General features: G+C 40.2%; 1 protein-coding gene across 3 annotated transcripts in view; it reads right to left on the reverse strand.

The window, feature by feature from the left end:
- Positions 1-12,683, reverse strand: part of LOC106577876 (collagen alpha-6(IV) chain) — a 232,608-nt gene that overhangs the window by 7,065 nt on the left and 212,860 nt on the right. For all 3 annotated transcript variants that reach the window (XM_014156296.2, XM_014156295.2, XM_014156294.2), the window contains 8 exons: positions 12,439-12,620; positions 8,673-8,736; positions 5,756-5,938; positions 5,444-5,551; positions 5,045-5,236; positions 1,011-1,127; positions 494-655; positions 153-251 (listed from right to left, as the gene is read on the reverse strand). In XM_014156296.2, the coding sequence (XP_014011771.2) occupies positions 153-251; positions 494-655; positions 1,011-1,127; positions 5,045-5,236; positions 5,444-5,551; positions 5,756-5,938; positions 8,673-8,736; positions 12,439-12,620 (1,107 nt within the window). The remainder of the gene's footprint in view (positions 1-152; positions 252-493; positions 656-1,010; positions 1,128-5,044; positions 5,237-5,443; positions 5,552-5,755; positions 5,939-8,672; positions 8,737-12,438; positions 12,621-12,683) is intronic.

Consider the following 12,683-nt stretch of genomic DNA (forward strand, 5'->3'; position numbering starts at 1 on the left):
AGAGAGAGGAGAGAGAGAGATAGATGAGAGCGATAGAGAAGGAGAAAGAGAGAGAAAATGACTCAAGCTAAATCTTCTATAACATAATTGATCAAATTGACAAAGACCAGTGTTATGTGTTCAGGTCAGTGTTAAAAGGATACGTCTCTCACCTTTCCTTCCTTTGGGTCCTTTCCCTCCGTAATATCCTGGATCTCCAGGGTAGCCTTTGGTTCCTGACACTCCACTGTACCCAGAGTCGCCTCTCTCTCCTAGGCAACACAACAACATCCGACAAGGTATGGTACATCAACCACTGGGCAAAGACCTCAGATCAACAGCCGATTCTGGTTGATAATTGATTGAGTGGTCGACCAACGTGCCCCTCCAACAAATTGTACATGTTTCAGATCAACATAATCATCTCTGTACCTTTGAATCCAGACGTCAGATCAACGTCACATTCTGGTTGATATTACATTGAGTGGTCAACAAACAAGAGTCATCCCTGTACCATTGAATCCAGGGCTGCCTTCCCTTCCTGGGCCACCGGGACCTCCAGGATCTCCACGTCTCCCAGGGGTACCGGGGAAGCCAGGTAGCCCAGCGTCACCTCTGTCTCCCTGGGCCGTACTGGGCCCCGGTGGGCCTGGGGGGCCTGGAGGACCACCGTAACCTGGAGGAACCCACCATAAACAGTTAACACACAAGTAAACTGGCAACATTATAGAGGTCTAGAGAGTTTGGGATTTAGATGGAGGGAAGAGAAGGATAGATGACAGAGGAGAAATGGAGAGGAGGAAGGAGAAGAGGAAACCCAGGAGGAACAGATAGGAGGGGAGAGGAGATGTTAACCATTTAACACGCTGTAAACTAGCTACAGACATAGAGTGGTTAGAGCTGGACTTAGATGGAGGGAGGACAAGGAGATGAGAGGGAGAAGTAGAAAGGAGGAGAAGAAGGAGCAGGAAAGTGAGACAGAGGAATATAATCTATAGTTTTATAAAAGGCTAAATAAAGGGTTAAACTACCTTCTTCTCCATCGAGTCCGGGCAGGCCTGGGTCTCCCAGAGGTCCAGGGATATTGGAGCCGATTGTCTCCCCACGACGACCAGGCAGACCTGGGAAGCCTGTCATACCAGGACCCCCTGACAACCAAACAAGAGTTAAGGTCATCCACACAAACACACACACACACACATGTCTCACTGTCTGCTTTTTTTCTGGTCAAATGTAGTGAGTGCAGTATTACAGGTAAGTCTAGCGGTTAGGGCAAGGGGGGGGGGGCAAAGTACAGACTGCGGTCCGTATCGGGCCTGCCAGGCACTTCAATCTGGCCCACGAGACATTTTTTAAAAGTGTTAAATATGATTATATTTGAGTTTCGATTTTCGGCCTAAAATGACTAATTCCATGATATATAAACAACCCCCAATAGATGGCGCTGTAGCCTGGCAGCGCGCTCTGTATTTGGGTCTACAGTCAGATTCAGAATGCGCTCAGTCATCACAGCCACTTCATTGCTTGACGACCTTTGACGTGGAAAATGAGTGCTGCGAAAATGAGAAAAGTGGTCTCTGAATGTCGTGTGTTTAAAGAAGAATGCACAGCAAAATACTTTAAAAAAAACTAATATTGGACATAAGGCGATGTCTGATATGCCAAGAAAGTGTTGCCGTTTTTAAGGAATATAATCTCAATCGTCATTTTCCAAGTAAGCATGCTAACTACGCTAGTAATCTGTCTTCTCAGGAAAAGGCAAGGAAGGCCTCAAAACTTGCCACAAACTTAAAAGCCAAACTTAAAAAAACGATGCTCTACTCAAGACTTCCGTAACTAAGGCAAGTTACGTAGTGGCACATAAAAGCGCAAAGCATAGCAAGCTTTTTGCTGAAGGGGAGTTTGGAAAAAGCGTATGGTGGAGACTGCTGGTATAACTTGTCCTGAGAGTAAAAGCCAATTCTCGAAAATGTATTGATCACGCAGAACCATCACCAGGCGGGTGGAAGTGATAGGTGAGGAGCTAATCTCAGAGGTGAAGAAAAAAACAAGATGGCTTCGATCTTTTTCTCAGAGGAATAAACGACAACTTTGAAATAACAGAGGATCTTCTTGTGATGGGAACAACCAAGGGGCTCTGATTTATACGGCAGTGTGTCTGCCTGCTTGGAAAAAATGACTCTACTGTGGAGCAAACCGACAAAACGCCACAACAGACGGATCACCAAATCTACCTGGTAAAAACATTGGCCTACTAAAAAGATGACAAGACAAAGTAAAAGAAGAAAGACCCAACTCGGAGGAATTGATATTTCTTCACTGTATTATTCATCAGGAAGCCCTGTGTAAAAGTGTGTTAAAGCTGGAAAATGTTGTCAAAGTGGTTGTACAACTTGTCAACTTTATAGGTCAGTTCATTCAGCTGCACCAGGACTTGTTGTCCCATTCAACTGTGCGCTGGCTAAGCCTGGGGAAAGCATTTAGCCGTGTGTGGGAACTGAGAGGAGAGATGGGTATGTTCCTTGATACGGTTGGTAAAGCTGACGACTTCTCCGAGTTGAAAGACACAGACTTGCTGGGCGACTTTGCTTTCGGTGTGTACATATTGGGGCATCTGAATGATCTAAATGTGAAACTGCAGGGAAATGTGTGTTCTTGTGCTTCAACTGTATTCCAACGTGAAAGCATTCAAGGCCAAACTTATGTTTTCTCCAGACAAATGAGCAGCCGCTCTCTCACTCATTTTCCCGACACTGGCCACACTGAACGCGCCTACATCGCAGACAATAGCACTTTGATCGACCTGCATGCTGAGTTTTCCCGCAGTTTCTCAGACTTCACCATGATTGAGATTGTTTCATGCCCCCTGTCTTTCAACGGTGACAAAACACCACTAGACACACAACTGGAGCTCATGGACATCCGATATGACAGATCTTTGAAGGAGAAGTACAAAACAGAAACAATAGACCAGTTCTATGGCTCCCAGAATGAAACTAAGTTTACAAACATTAAAAAACCCAAAGAATGCTTGTTTTATTCGGGTCCACAAATGTGTGTGAACAAACGTTCTTGGTCATGAATTACCACAAATCCCGTCACAGGTCAAATTTAACAAGTGACCAGGGTTGTGGGTTCGTTTCTCATGAGGGACCAGTACGAAAACGTTTCCTCTGGATGAAAACGTCTGCTAAAACGTTGAGTGGATTGGTGTATTTTTTTGCTAATTATATTTTGTACTTTGAAATAGGTAGCATTTGTGTTAAAAAAAGGTGACCCATTTTCCCGTGTCCAAGGGCATTGAAATATTTGATATTGATTTATACACTATGTTCTGTTGGAATTTAGAATTCCCAAATCAAGGAAATAAGCCACATTTTAGCTAAATGTATTATTATTATCGTCTTTTAAACAACCACTACACAGGGTCATTCCATACTTTGAAATAGGAAGCATTTGTGTTAAAAAAAAGGTGACCCATTTTTCCCGTGTCCAAGGGCATTGAAATATTTGATATTGATTTATACACTTTGTTCTGTTGGAATTTAGGCCAACTGATTTATCTACCGTTGTTTTGTTCACTCTTTTCTGTTGGTTTACCATTTTATTTTAACACTTTGATAGTATCTTATGTCCTTAGATTGAACATGATCATTTCATCTTAAACAAAACTTAATTTATATAAATAAAAAAAAACATATTTAAGACATTTTACATTAAAATTGAGGATTTAATCAAAAGCTTTGATTTGGGAATTCTAAATTTCAACAGAACAAAGTGTATAAATCAATATCAAATATTTCAATGCCCTTGGACACGGGAAAACAGGAGTTGTTCAATTTGATAAACTCTTTGGTTAGTGTCAGTTGATCTCAAAAAGTATTTGTATAGTTAGACAACCTTACATTTAAAAATATGAAATGATACCTCTATCAAAAGCCTGAAGCTCTCAGGTGATTTTACACTATGCTCAGCTGTTCTGAGAATCTCTACATCAAAAGATGACACCAGACTTTGATGACCTTGTCAAGAGAGGTGACCAGACCCATTGTTCATATTAAGACTTTAATAACCGTGGCTGGGGTAGGCAAGGATTATGCTTTTTCATGATGATGGTTATGCATTGAGAATTACCCAGCAATGCACTTGGATACAGGTCATTTGTCTTCATACATCTGACAATTAACACTTATTCAGTCAGATTTGGGCTGAGGTGATTGGATAACTGAATGTGGCTCACAATGGAGATGAGAATTGTTATTTAATATGCTTCAAAAACAGGCCATTCCAAATGAAACAGATGCTCTTACCATATGTTTCACTTAAATTTTACAATAGTTTTTTTTTTTTACACATCTGTTACATTTTGCATGTCTCCAGTCATAATATATGACTGGAGACATGCAAAATGTAACAGCAGATGTGTAAAAAAAAAAACTATTGTATATATATATATATATTTTTTTTTAAGTTTGCATATTGTGACTAAGTTTGATTGGTAGAGATACAGGATCTGTATGTGTGTTTGACTGTCTGTGATGTTATACATAAAAAAAAAAATAATAATTGTGAACAATTTGTTCACATAAAACAAGGGTAGAATTGTTCTGCAAGCATATGTACACCTACAGTACACTAGTAATTGCGTGTCAATGTGAAAATGAATAAAGGCTTCACATGTTTTATCTCGCATGTAGTATGTGGCCCTTCACTTGGTTTCATAAACTCAGTGTGGCCCTTGAACCAAAAGGTTTGCCCACCCCTGGGCTAGGGTCATCATGTGACTCATCAAGATGACTCATCTGTGCTTTTTCCTCTGCATTGCTTGCTCTTTGGGGTTTTAGGTGGGGCATCTAGAAAGCACTTTGACAACTGCTGATGTAAAAAGGGCTATAAAAGAAATTGTATTGATTGATTAATCTTTCTCTATAAAATACATTTTAAGGATTGATTGATCTTTCTCTATAAAATAAATTGTATTGATTGATCTTTCATTATAAAATGTATTTGATTCATTGATCTTTCTCTATAAAATGAATTTGATTAATTGATGAATCTTTCTCACCTGACTCTCCTCTCGCTCCCTTCTCCGCGTTGTATCCCGGGGGTCCTGGGATGGAGGATCCCCTCTCTCCCTTCAGACCGGCCGCTCCAGGGGTGCCGGGGCGACCCTCCTCACTATAACCCGGGGTTCCTGGTATACCCTTCGGTCCAGCCAGTCCGTTGAGTCCATCAAGACCAGGAGATCCCGGTAGACCTTGAGAAAGAACATGATTATTGCATTATAACATCGACACCAATAAAGGACATTGTACTGAAGTTATGACATTGTCAGAGGCCATGTCAGTTAAATTAGAGAAAGAAAGATTTTCACTCAGGCCATTGATGTTGTATTACAAACTGTAATGTGTGTGTGTTTGAGTGTGCGTGGGCGTATTTCTGTGTGTGTGTGTGTCCAACAAACCTTTTTCTCCAGATGATCCAGGGGAGCCGGGGCGGCCAGTTGTCCCGTCGAGACCTCTTCCTCCTGGGTATCCGTTCAGACCCTTAGCCCCAGTGAAACCAGGGGTACCTGAGAGGAGGAGGGGGGGACCCCAAAAAACATAACCAGGAACATAGAAAATGATGAATGAGGATGGGGGGGTTAATATATAATTTTTTTCTTCTCTTATTCCACCTTTTCTAAATTGTTTAAATAGCATTTCCCTGTGACATGATTCATCTGTGTGACATTTATGACATCACGTTCTGTGACATCATCATCACTACTACTCACCCAAGAGTCCAGGTCTTCCAGGAACTCCCGGTGCTCCCTTCTGTCCGCTGAACCCAGGGCCCCCTGGGAAACCGTTGTCGCCGGGGGCGCCATTAGCACCTTGGCCACCTGGGTAACCGGGGGTTCCGGACTCACCTTTAGCTCCGGGACTTCCGGGGTAGCCGGACGAGTCACCTCTCTCCCCTGAGGACCATACAGATACAGGTAATAATTTAACCAATACAAAACCTTTACACTGACAAGATACAGGTAAGAACTTAACCAATACAAAACCTTTACACTGACAAGGTACAGGTAAGAACTTAACCAATACAAAACCTTTACACTGACAAGATACAGGTAAACCAAGCCATAGAAAGTTGGTTGCAATTTCAGTTTAATCCACCAGAAAAGACAGAATAAATATTGCAACAAATATTATGGTTAAACTCAAATATACTAAATGATTAAAAAAAAAACTATATTTTTGGAAATAATGTTTAAAAAAAAAGGTAGAATCTTTGTAAATGATATCATAAATAGGACTGGTAGAGTTACGTCACACATGCAGCTAACACAAATATATGGAAATGTCTGCTCTACTCAAAATTACAACCAACTAATTGCAGCATTACTGCAAAAATGGAAGAGGCAAGTGGAAGAGGGAAAAGTAAGGAACTTGTCTGTCAGCACTGCATTAAAGACCAAAATTGGCTAAAGAAAATTGTGATAAATAAAAAAATATACCAGTTTCATTTAAGGACCAAAAAAATTACGTCTGTGTCATATAGATTGCAAAATAGTTGGGAAGAGATTTTCAATGTACCGACTCCATGGCACATGTTTTATGAACTGATACACAAGAGTTTTTTCATTTCAATTATTATTCAAAATACATGGGGGACACAACAATCTCAGCTCTGCAGATTTTGCTACGAAGAGACAGAATCATTACATTATTTATTTCGGTACTGTCCACATATAGTTTGTTTTTGGTCACAGGTTCAAGAATGTCTGAAGAATTGCAACGTTTACCTGAAGCTAACTCTGCAGATAGCACTACTGGGTGATTTAAAAAGTCATAGTCAATCAATCAATCAATAATATAATAATACTCTGAGCAAAAATGTTTATCTTTAATTTACAATCTGTAGAAACTATGAGAATAGAAAGGTTCAGAACTTTTGTGAAACATCACAGCACAGTTGAAAAATAAATGGCAAATAGAAATCAAAACGTTATGGTATTCAGAGATAGATGAGGGGTTGAGTGGAGCTGAAGGGTGGGACTAAAAACAAACAAAATAGAACTATTGTAAAAATATACTGTGTCCGTAGAATTTATATAGTATGTATAAACTGAAAGTAGAATCCTAAGTGTTGATGTCAATTAGTTTACTCCAATTAGGAGAGGGGTGGTATATTTACAAAAACTTATGGGGGATTGGAAATTATGCAGACAATTACATTGATTGAAGCTACAATCTATCTGCAAAATTAAAGTTGATCTACCCCCCCTCCCCCAAAAAAGAATGAAAAAAGAAAGGTACAGGGAAGAGACCAGCACAGGGAAGAGACCAGCACAGGGAAGAGACCAGCACAGGGAAGAGACCAGCACAGGGAAGAGACCAGCACAGGGAAGAGACCAGCACAGGGAAGAGACCAGCACAGGGAAGAGATTAGCACAGGGAAGAGACCAGCACAGGGAAGAGACCAGCACAGGGAAGAGACCAGCACAGGGAAGAGACCAGCACAGGGAAGAGACCATCACAGGGAAGAGACCAGCACAGGGAAGAGATTAGCACAGGGAAGAGATTAGCACAGGGAAGAGACCAGCACAGGGAAGAGATTAGCACAGGGAAGAGACCAGCACAGGGAAGAGATTAGCACAGGGAAGAGACCAGCACAGGGAAGAGACCAGCACAGGGAAGAGACCAGCACAGGGAAGAGACCAGCACAGGGAAGAGACCAGCACAGGGAAGAGATTAGCACAGGGAAGAGACCAGCACAGGGAAGAGATTAGCACAGGGAAGAGACCAGCACAGGGAAGAGATTAGCACAGGGAAGAGACCAGCACAGGGAAGAGACCAGCACAGGGAAGAGACCAGCACAGGGAAGAGACCAGCACAGGGAAGAGACCAGCACAGGGAAGAGACCAGCACAGGGAAGAGACCATCACAGGGAAGAGATTAGCACAGGGAAGTGATTAGCACAGGGAAGAGACCAGCACAGGGAAGAGACCAGCACAGGGAAGAGACCAGCACAGGGAAGAGATTAGCACAGGGAAGAGATTAGCACAGGGAAGAGATTAGCACAGGGAAGAGATTAGCACAGGGAAGAGATTAGCACAGGGAAGTGATTAGCACAGGGAAGTGATTAGCACAGGGAAGAGACCATCACAGGGAAGAGACCATCACAGGGAAGAGACCATCACAGGGAAGAGACCAGCACAGGGAAGAGACCAGCACAGGGAAGAGACCAGCACAGGGAAGAGACCAGCACAGGGAAGAGACCAGCACAGGGAAGAGACCATCACAGGGAAGAGATTAGCACAGGGAAGAGACCAGCACAGGGAAGAGACCAGCACAGGGAAGAGATTAGCACAGGGAAGAGATTAGCACAGGGAAGAGACCAGCACAGGGAAGAGACCAGCACAGGGAAGAGACCAGCACAGGGAAGAGACCAGCACAGGGAAGAGATTAGCACAGGGAAGAGACCATCACAGGGAAGAGACCATGAAATCAAATAAAATTGTATTTATCACATGCGCCGAATACAGCTGGTGTAGACTGTGCATTTCCCTGTACAGTCTTTCTTACGAACCTTTCCCAACCCTTCGGAGTTTAAGAGAATGGTACAGAGAAGAGAGCATCACAGATACAGTAAGAAGACATGCGGTGCACAGGTAGGTATACGACAGACAGGTGACAGCCACTCACCTTTAGCACCTGGCTGACCAGGGACTCCGGGGTTACCAGGGAAACCAGGCCTGCCATCGTCACCCTACGGAAAAAAACAGCAACATCAACGGACACTTCTAAATATGTGACCGTTTCAGGGAGCTAGGCGCATGTCACACGTCACTACTTCACAAGAGGCATTTTTATTTTTATTAAAATGCATTTTTAAGCAGAAATGGTGCAGCGTTTTTGAAAGATATAACGTTAGCCATCAACAACTACTTCGCTAGCTAACGTTACATGTATGATTTGTGTAGTAATATTGTTAAAATCAGAAAACCATTTGCATCTCTAGTTATAGCACAATGTTAGCTAGCTAACATTGAACCTAGTTGGTTAGATTTAGCTACCTGCAGATTTATACTACAGCTATGACAATGTTTGTATTTGTAGTAGTATGAATTGGGATTATGCCGGTTCATTGTTTAGCTAGCTACATGTCTAAACAGAAGATTCCACCACAAATAGAACAATGGGACAGATATTTCATCGGATGTATAAATGTGAAGCATCCGCATGGCGTTTCCAGTCACTACCAAATATGGTAGTGAGAGGAAGCCCAGTGGCCGGCAGTGGGTGAAGATAGAACGAGATGGATTTTGGCCGACATTCTGCACATTTTCTCATTGATGAAACCTTTGATCTCATTACAGTTTTCTGTTCCCAAAACTATAATCTGTTACGAACAGAGTGGACTAAGTTTTCTAGATGTTACCCTTTACCAAAGTTGAAAAAATGTGCTTTGTTTAGAAGGAGTGCAAAGGTGAATTGAGTTATTGCACATGCTCACTTCATAGAGTAGGCGTTCCCTAATGGAAATATGCAAATGTGTGCTAGAACGCGCCAATAGGATCTCGCTAGCTCATGCCTGGCTCTGCCCACCTCCTTACTTGTTCTGCCCACTATGACTCATTCATTCCAATTTGAAACAACAGGCTGTGTGGTCTATCTTGGTTTAGTTATAAAAATCTTTGACTCCACTTCGCCAGATGATTACATGACCCCTCAAATTAGCTAGCTGTGTCTGGGGAAGATTACGTCGATCTATTGTATTTCATGAACATGTTTACATGTCTAGAAAATAGTGACCCGTCCACTTAGCTAGATGTTATAACATTTCTTTCACATGACCCATCAATTTAGACAAGTGTGTCTGGGTAAGCGTCATCTAATAATTATAAAATATGAATGAAAAAAACGTATCCTGACACTTTCGGTTTATGATATTGCAAGTAACCATTTTACTGTACCGTTTACACCTGTATTGTGTGCATGTGACAAAAAATACATTTAGTGTGTGTTTACCAGAGACGATAATGTGAAGAACAACATGACCTGCACTAAACTCAGATTAGGATACTCACTCTGTTTAGCACATGGCCTCACATGTGAATTATTGAAGAAATGGGTGTGGCTAAGGCTTAAGAAGGTGTGAACGATGATGAATGGGTATAGACAAAGAGGAACTACAGTAGGTGTAGCAAAATATTCAAGGGCCATTTTCTCAAAAATGGGATTACACATTTATTCACTTTCAGGTAGAATTACTTTCCAATTGTTCCTCAACTGCAGTCTCTACATTTATCCAATGTAAAAAAACACCATTTCAATTTTTGCTACATAGGACTGAATCCACGTGGAGGGTCACATATTTCAAACTCAGTATAACATCAACTGCTACTTCTAAATATATTACTCAGTATAACATCAACTGCTACTTCTAAATATATCACTCAGTATAACATCAACTGTTACAGTACTTCTAAATATGTCAAACTCAGTATAACATCAACTGCTACAGTACTTCTAAATATGTCAAACTCAGTTTAACATCAACTGTTACTTCTAAATATGTCAAACTCAGTTTAACATCAACTGTTACTTCTAAATATGTCAAACTCAGTATAACATCAACTGCTACAGTACTTCTAAATATGTCAAACTCAGTTTAACATCAACTGTTACTTCTAAATATGTCAAACTCAGTTTAACATCAACTGTTACAGTACTTCTAAATATGTCAAACTCAGTATAACATCAACTGCTACAGTACTTCTAAATATGTCAAACTCAGTATAACATCAACTGCTACAGTACTACTAAATATGTCAAACTCAGTTTAACATCAACTGTTACAGTACTTCTAAATATGTCAAACTCAGTATAACATCAACTGCTACAGTACTTCTAAATATGTCAAACTCAGTTTAACATCAACTGTTACAGTACTTCTAAATATGTCAAACTCAGTTTAACATCAACTGTTACTTCTAAATATGTCAAACTCAGTTTAACATCAACTGTTACAGTACTTCTAAATATGTCAAACTCAGTTTAACATCAACTGTTACAGTACTTCTAAATATGTCAAACTCAGTATAACATCAACTGCTACAGTACTTCTAAATATGTCAAACTCAGTATAACATCAACTGCTACAGTACTTCTAAATATGTCAAACTCAGTATAACATCAACTGTTACAGTACTTCTAAATATGTCAAACTCAGTTTAACATCAACTGTTACAGTACTTCTAAATATATCAAACTCAGTTTAACATCAACTGTTACTTCTAAATATGTCAAACTCAGTTTAACATCAACTGTTACAGTACTTCTAAATATGTCAAACTCAGCATAACATCAACTGTTACAGTACTTCTAAATATGTCAAACTCAGTTTAACATCAACTGTTACAGTACTTCTAAATATGTCAAACTCAGTTTAACATCAACTGTTACAGTACTTCTAAATATATCAAACTCAGTTTAACATCAACTGTTACTTCTAAATATGTCAAACTCAGTATAACATCAACTGCTACAGTACTTCTAAATATGTCAAACTCAGTATAACATCAACTGCTACAGTACTTCTAAATATATCAAACTCAGTATAACATCAACTGTTACAGTACTTCTAAATATATCAAACTCAGTATAACACCAACTGTTACAGTACTTCTAAATATGTCAAACTCAGTATAACATCAACTGCTACAGTACTTCTAAATATATCAAACTCAGTATAACATCAACTGTTACAGTACTTCTAAACTGAGTTTGACATATTTAACATCAACTGTTACTTCTAAATATGTCAAACTCAGTTTAACATCAACTGTTACAGTACTTCTAAATATGTCAAACTCAGTTTAACATCAACTGTTACAGTACTTCTAAATATGTCAAACTCAGTATAACATCAACTGCTACAGTACTTCTAAATATGTCAAACTCAGTATAACATCAACTGTTACTTCTAAATATGTCAAACTCAGTTTAACATCAACTGTTACAGTACTTCTAAATATGTCAAACTCAGCATAACATCAACTGTTACAGTACTTCTAAATATGTCAAACTCAGCATAACATCAACTGTTACAGTACTTCTAAATATGTCAAACTCAGTTTAACATCAACTGTTACAGTACTTCTAAATATATCAAACTCAGTTTAACATCAACTGTTACTTCTAAATATGTCAAACTCAGTATAACATCAACTGCTACAGTACTTCTAAATATGTCAAACTCAGTATAACATCAACTGCTACAGTACTTCTAAATATATCAAACTCAGTATAACATCAACTGCTACAGTACTTCTAAATATGTCAAACTCAGTTTAACATCAACTGTTACTTCTAAATATGTCAAACTCAGTTTAACATCAACTGCCACTTCTGTTTACTGCCCACAGTGTCACTGTTCAACTCTTTCTATGGTGTTGTATGTGCCTACCCTTGGTCCAGGCATGCCAGGGAAGCCGATGATACCGGGAGATCCTTTAGGGCCTGGGTAGCCTGGACCGGCTGGGCGTCCAGGGAGACCGGGAAGTCCTGGTTCTCCTTTAGCCCTGTCAGCATAACCAGGCAGTCCGGGCAAACCCTGACGACCAGGCTGGCCTGGGAAACCCTTGTCACCTTGGGACAGGGAGGTACAAAATGGCAGATGTAGGAGCTTGTTGGTGAAGAGCATTTAGTACA

The sequence above is a fragment of the Salmo salar genome, chromosome ssa18 (assembly GCF_905237065.1).
Source record: "Salmo salar chromosome ssa18, Ssal_v3.1, whole genome shotgun sequence".
Taxonomy (NCBI): domain Eukaryota; kingdom Metazoa; phylum Chordata; class Actinopteri; order Salmoniformes; family Salmonidae; genus Salmo; species Salmo salar.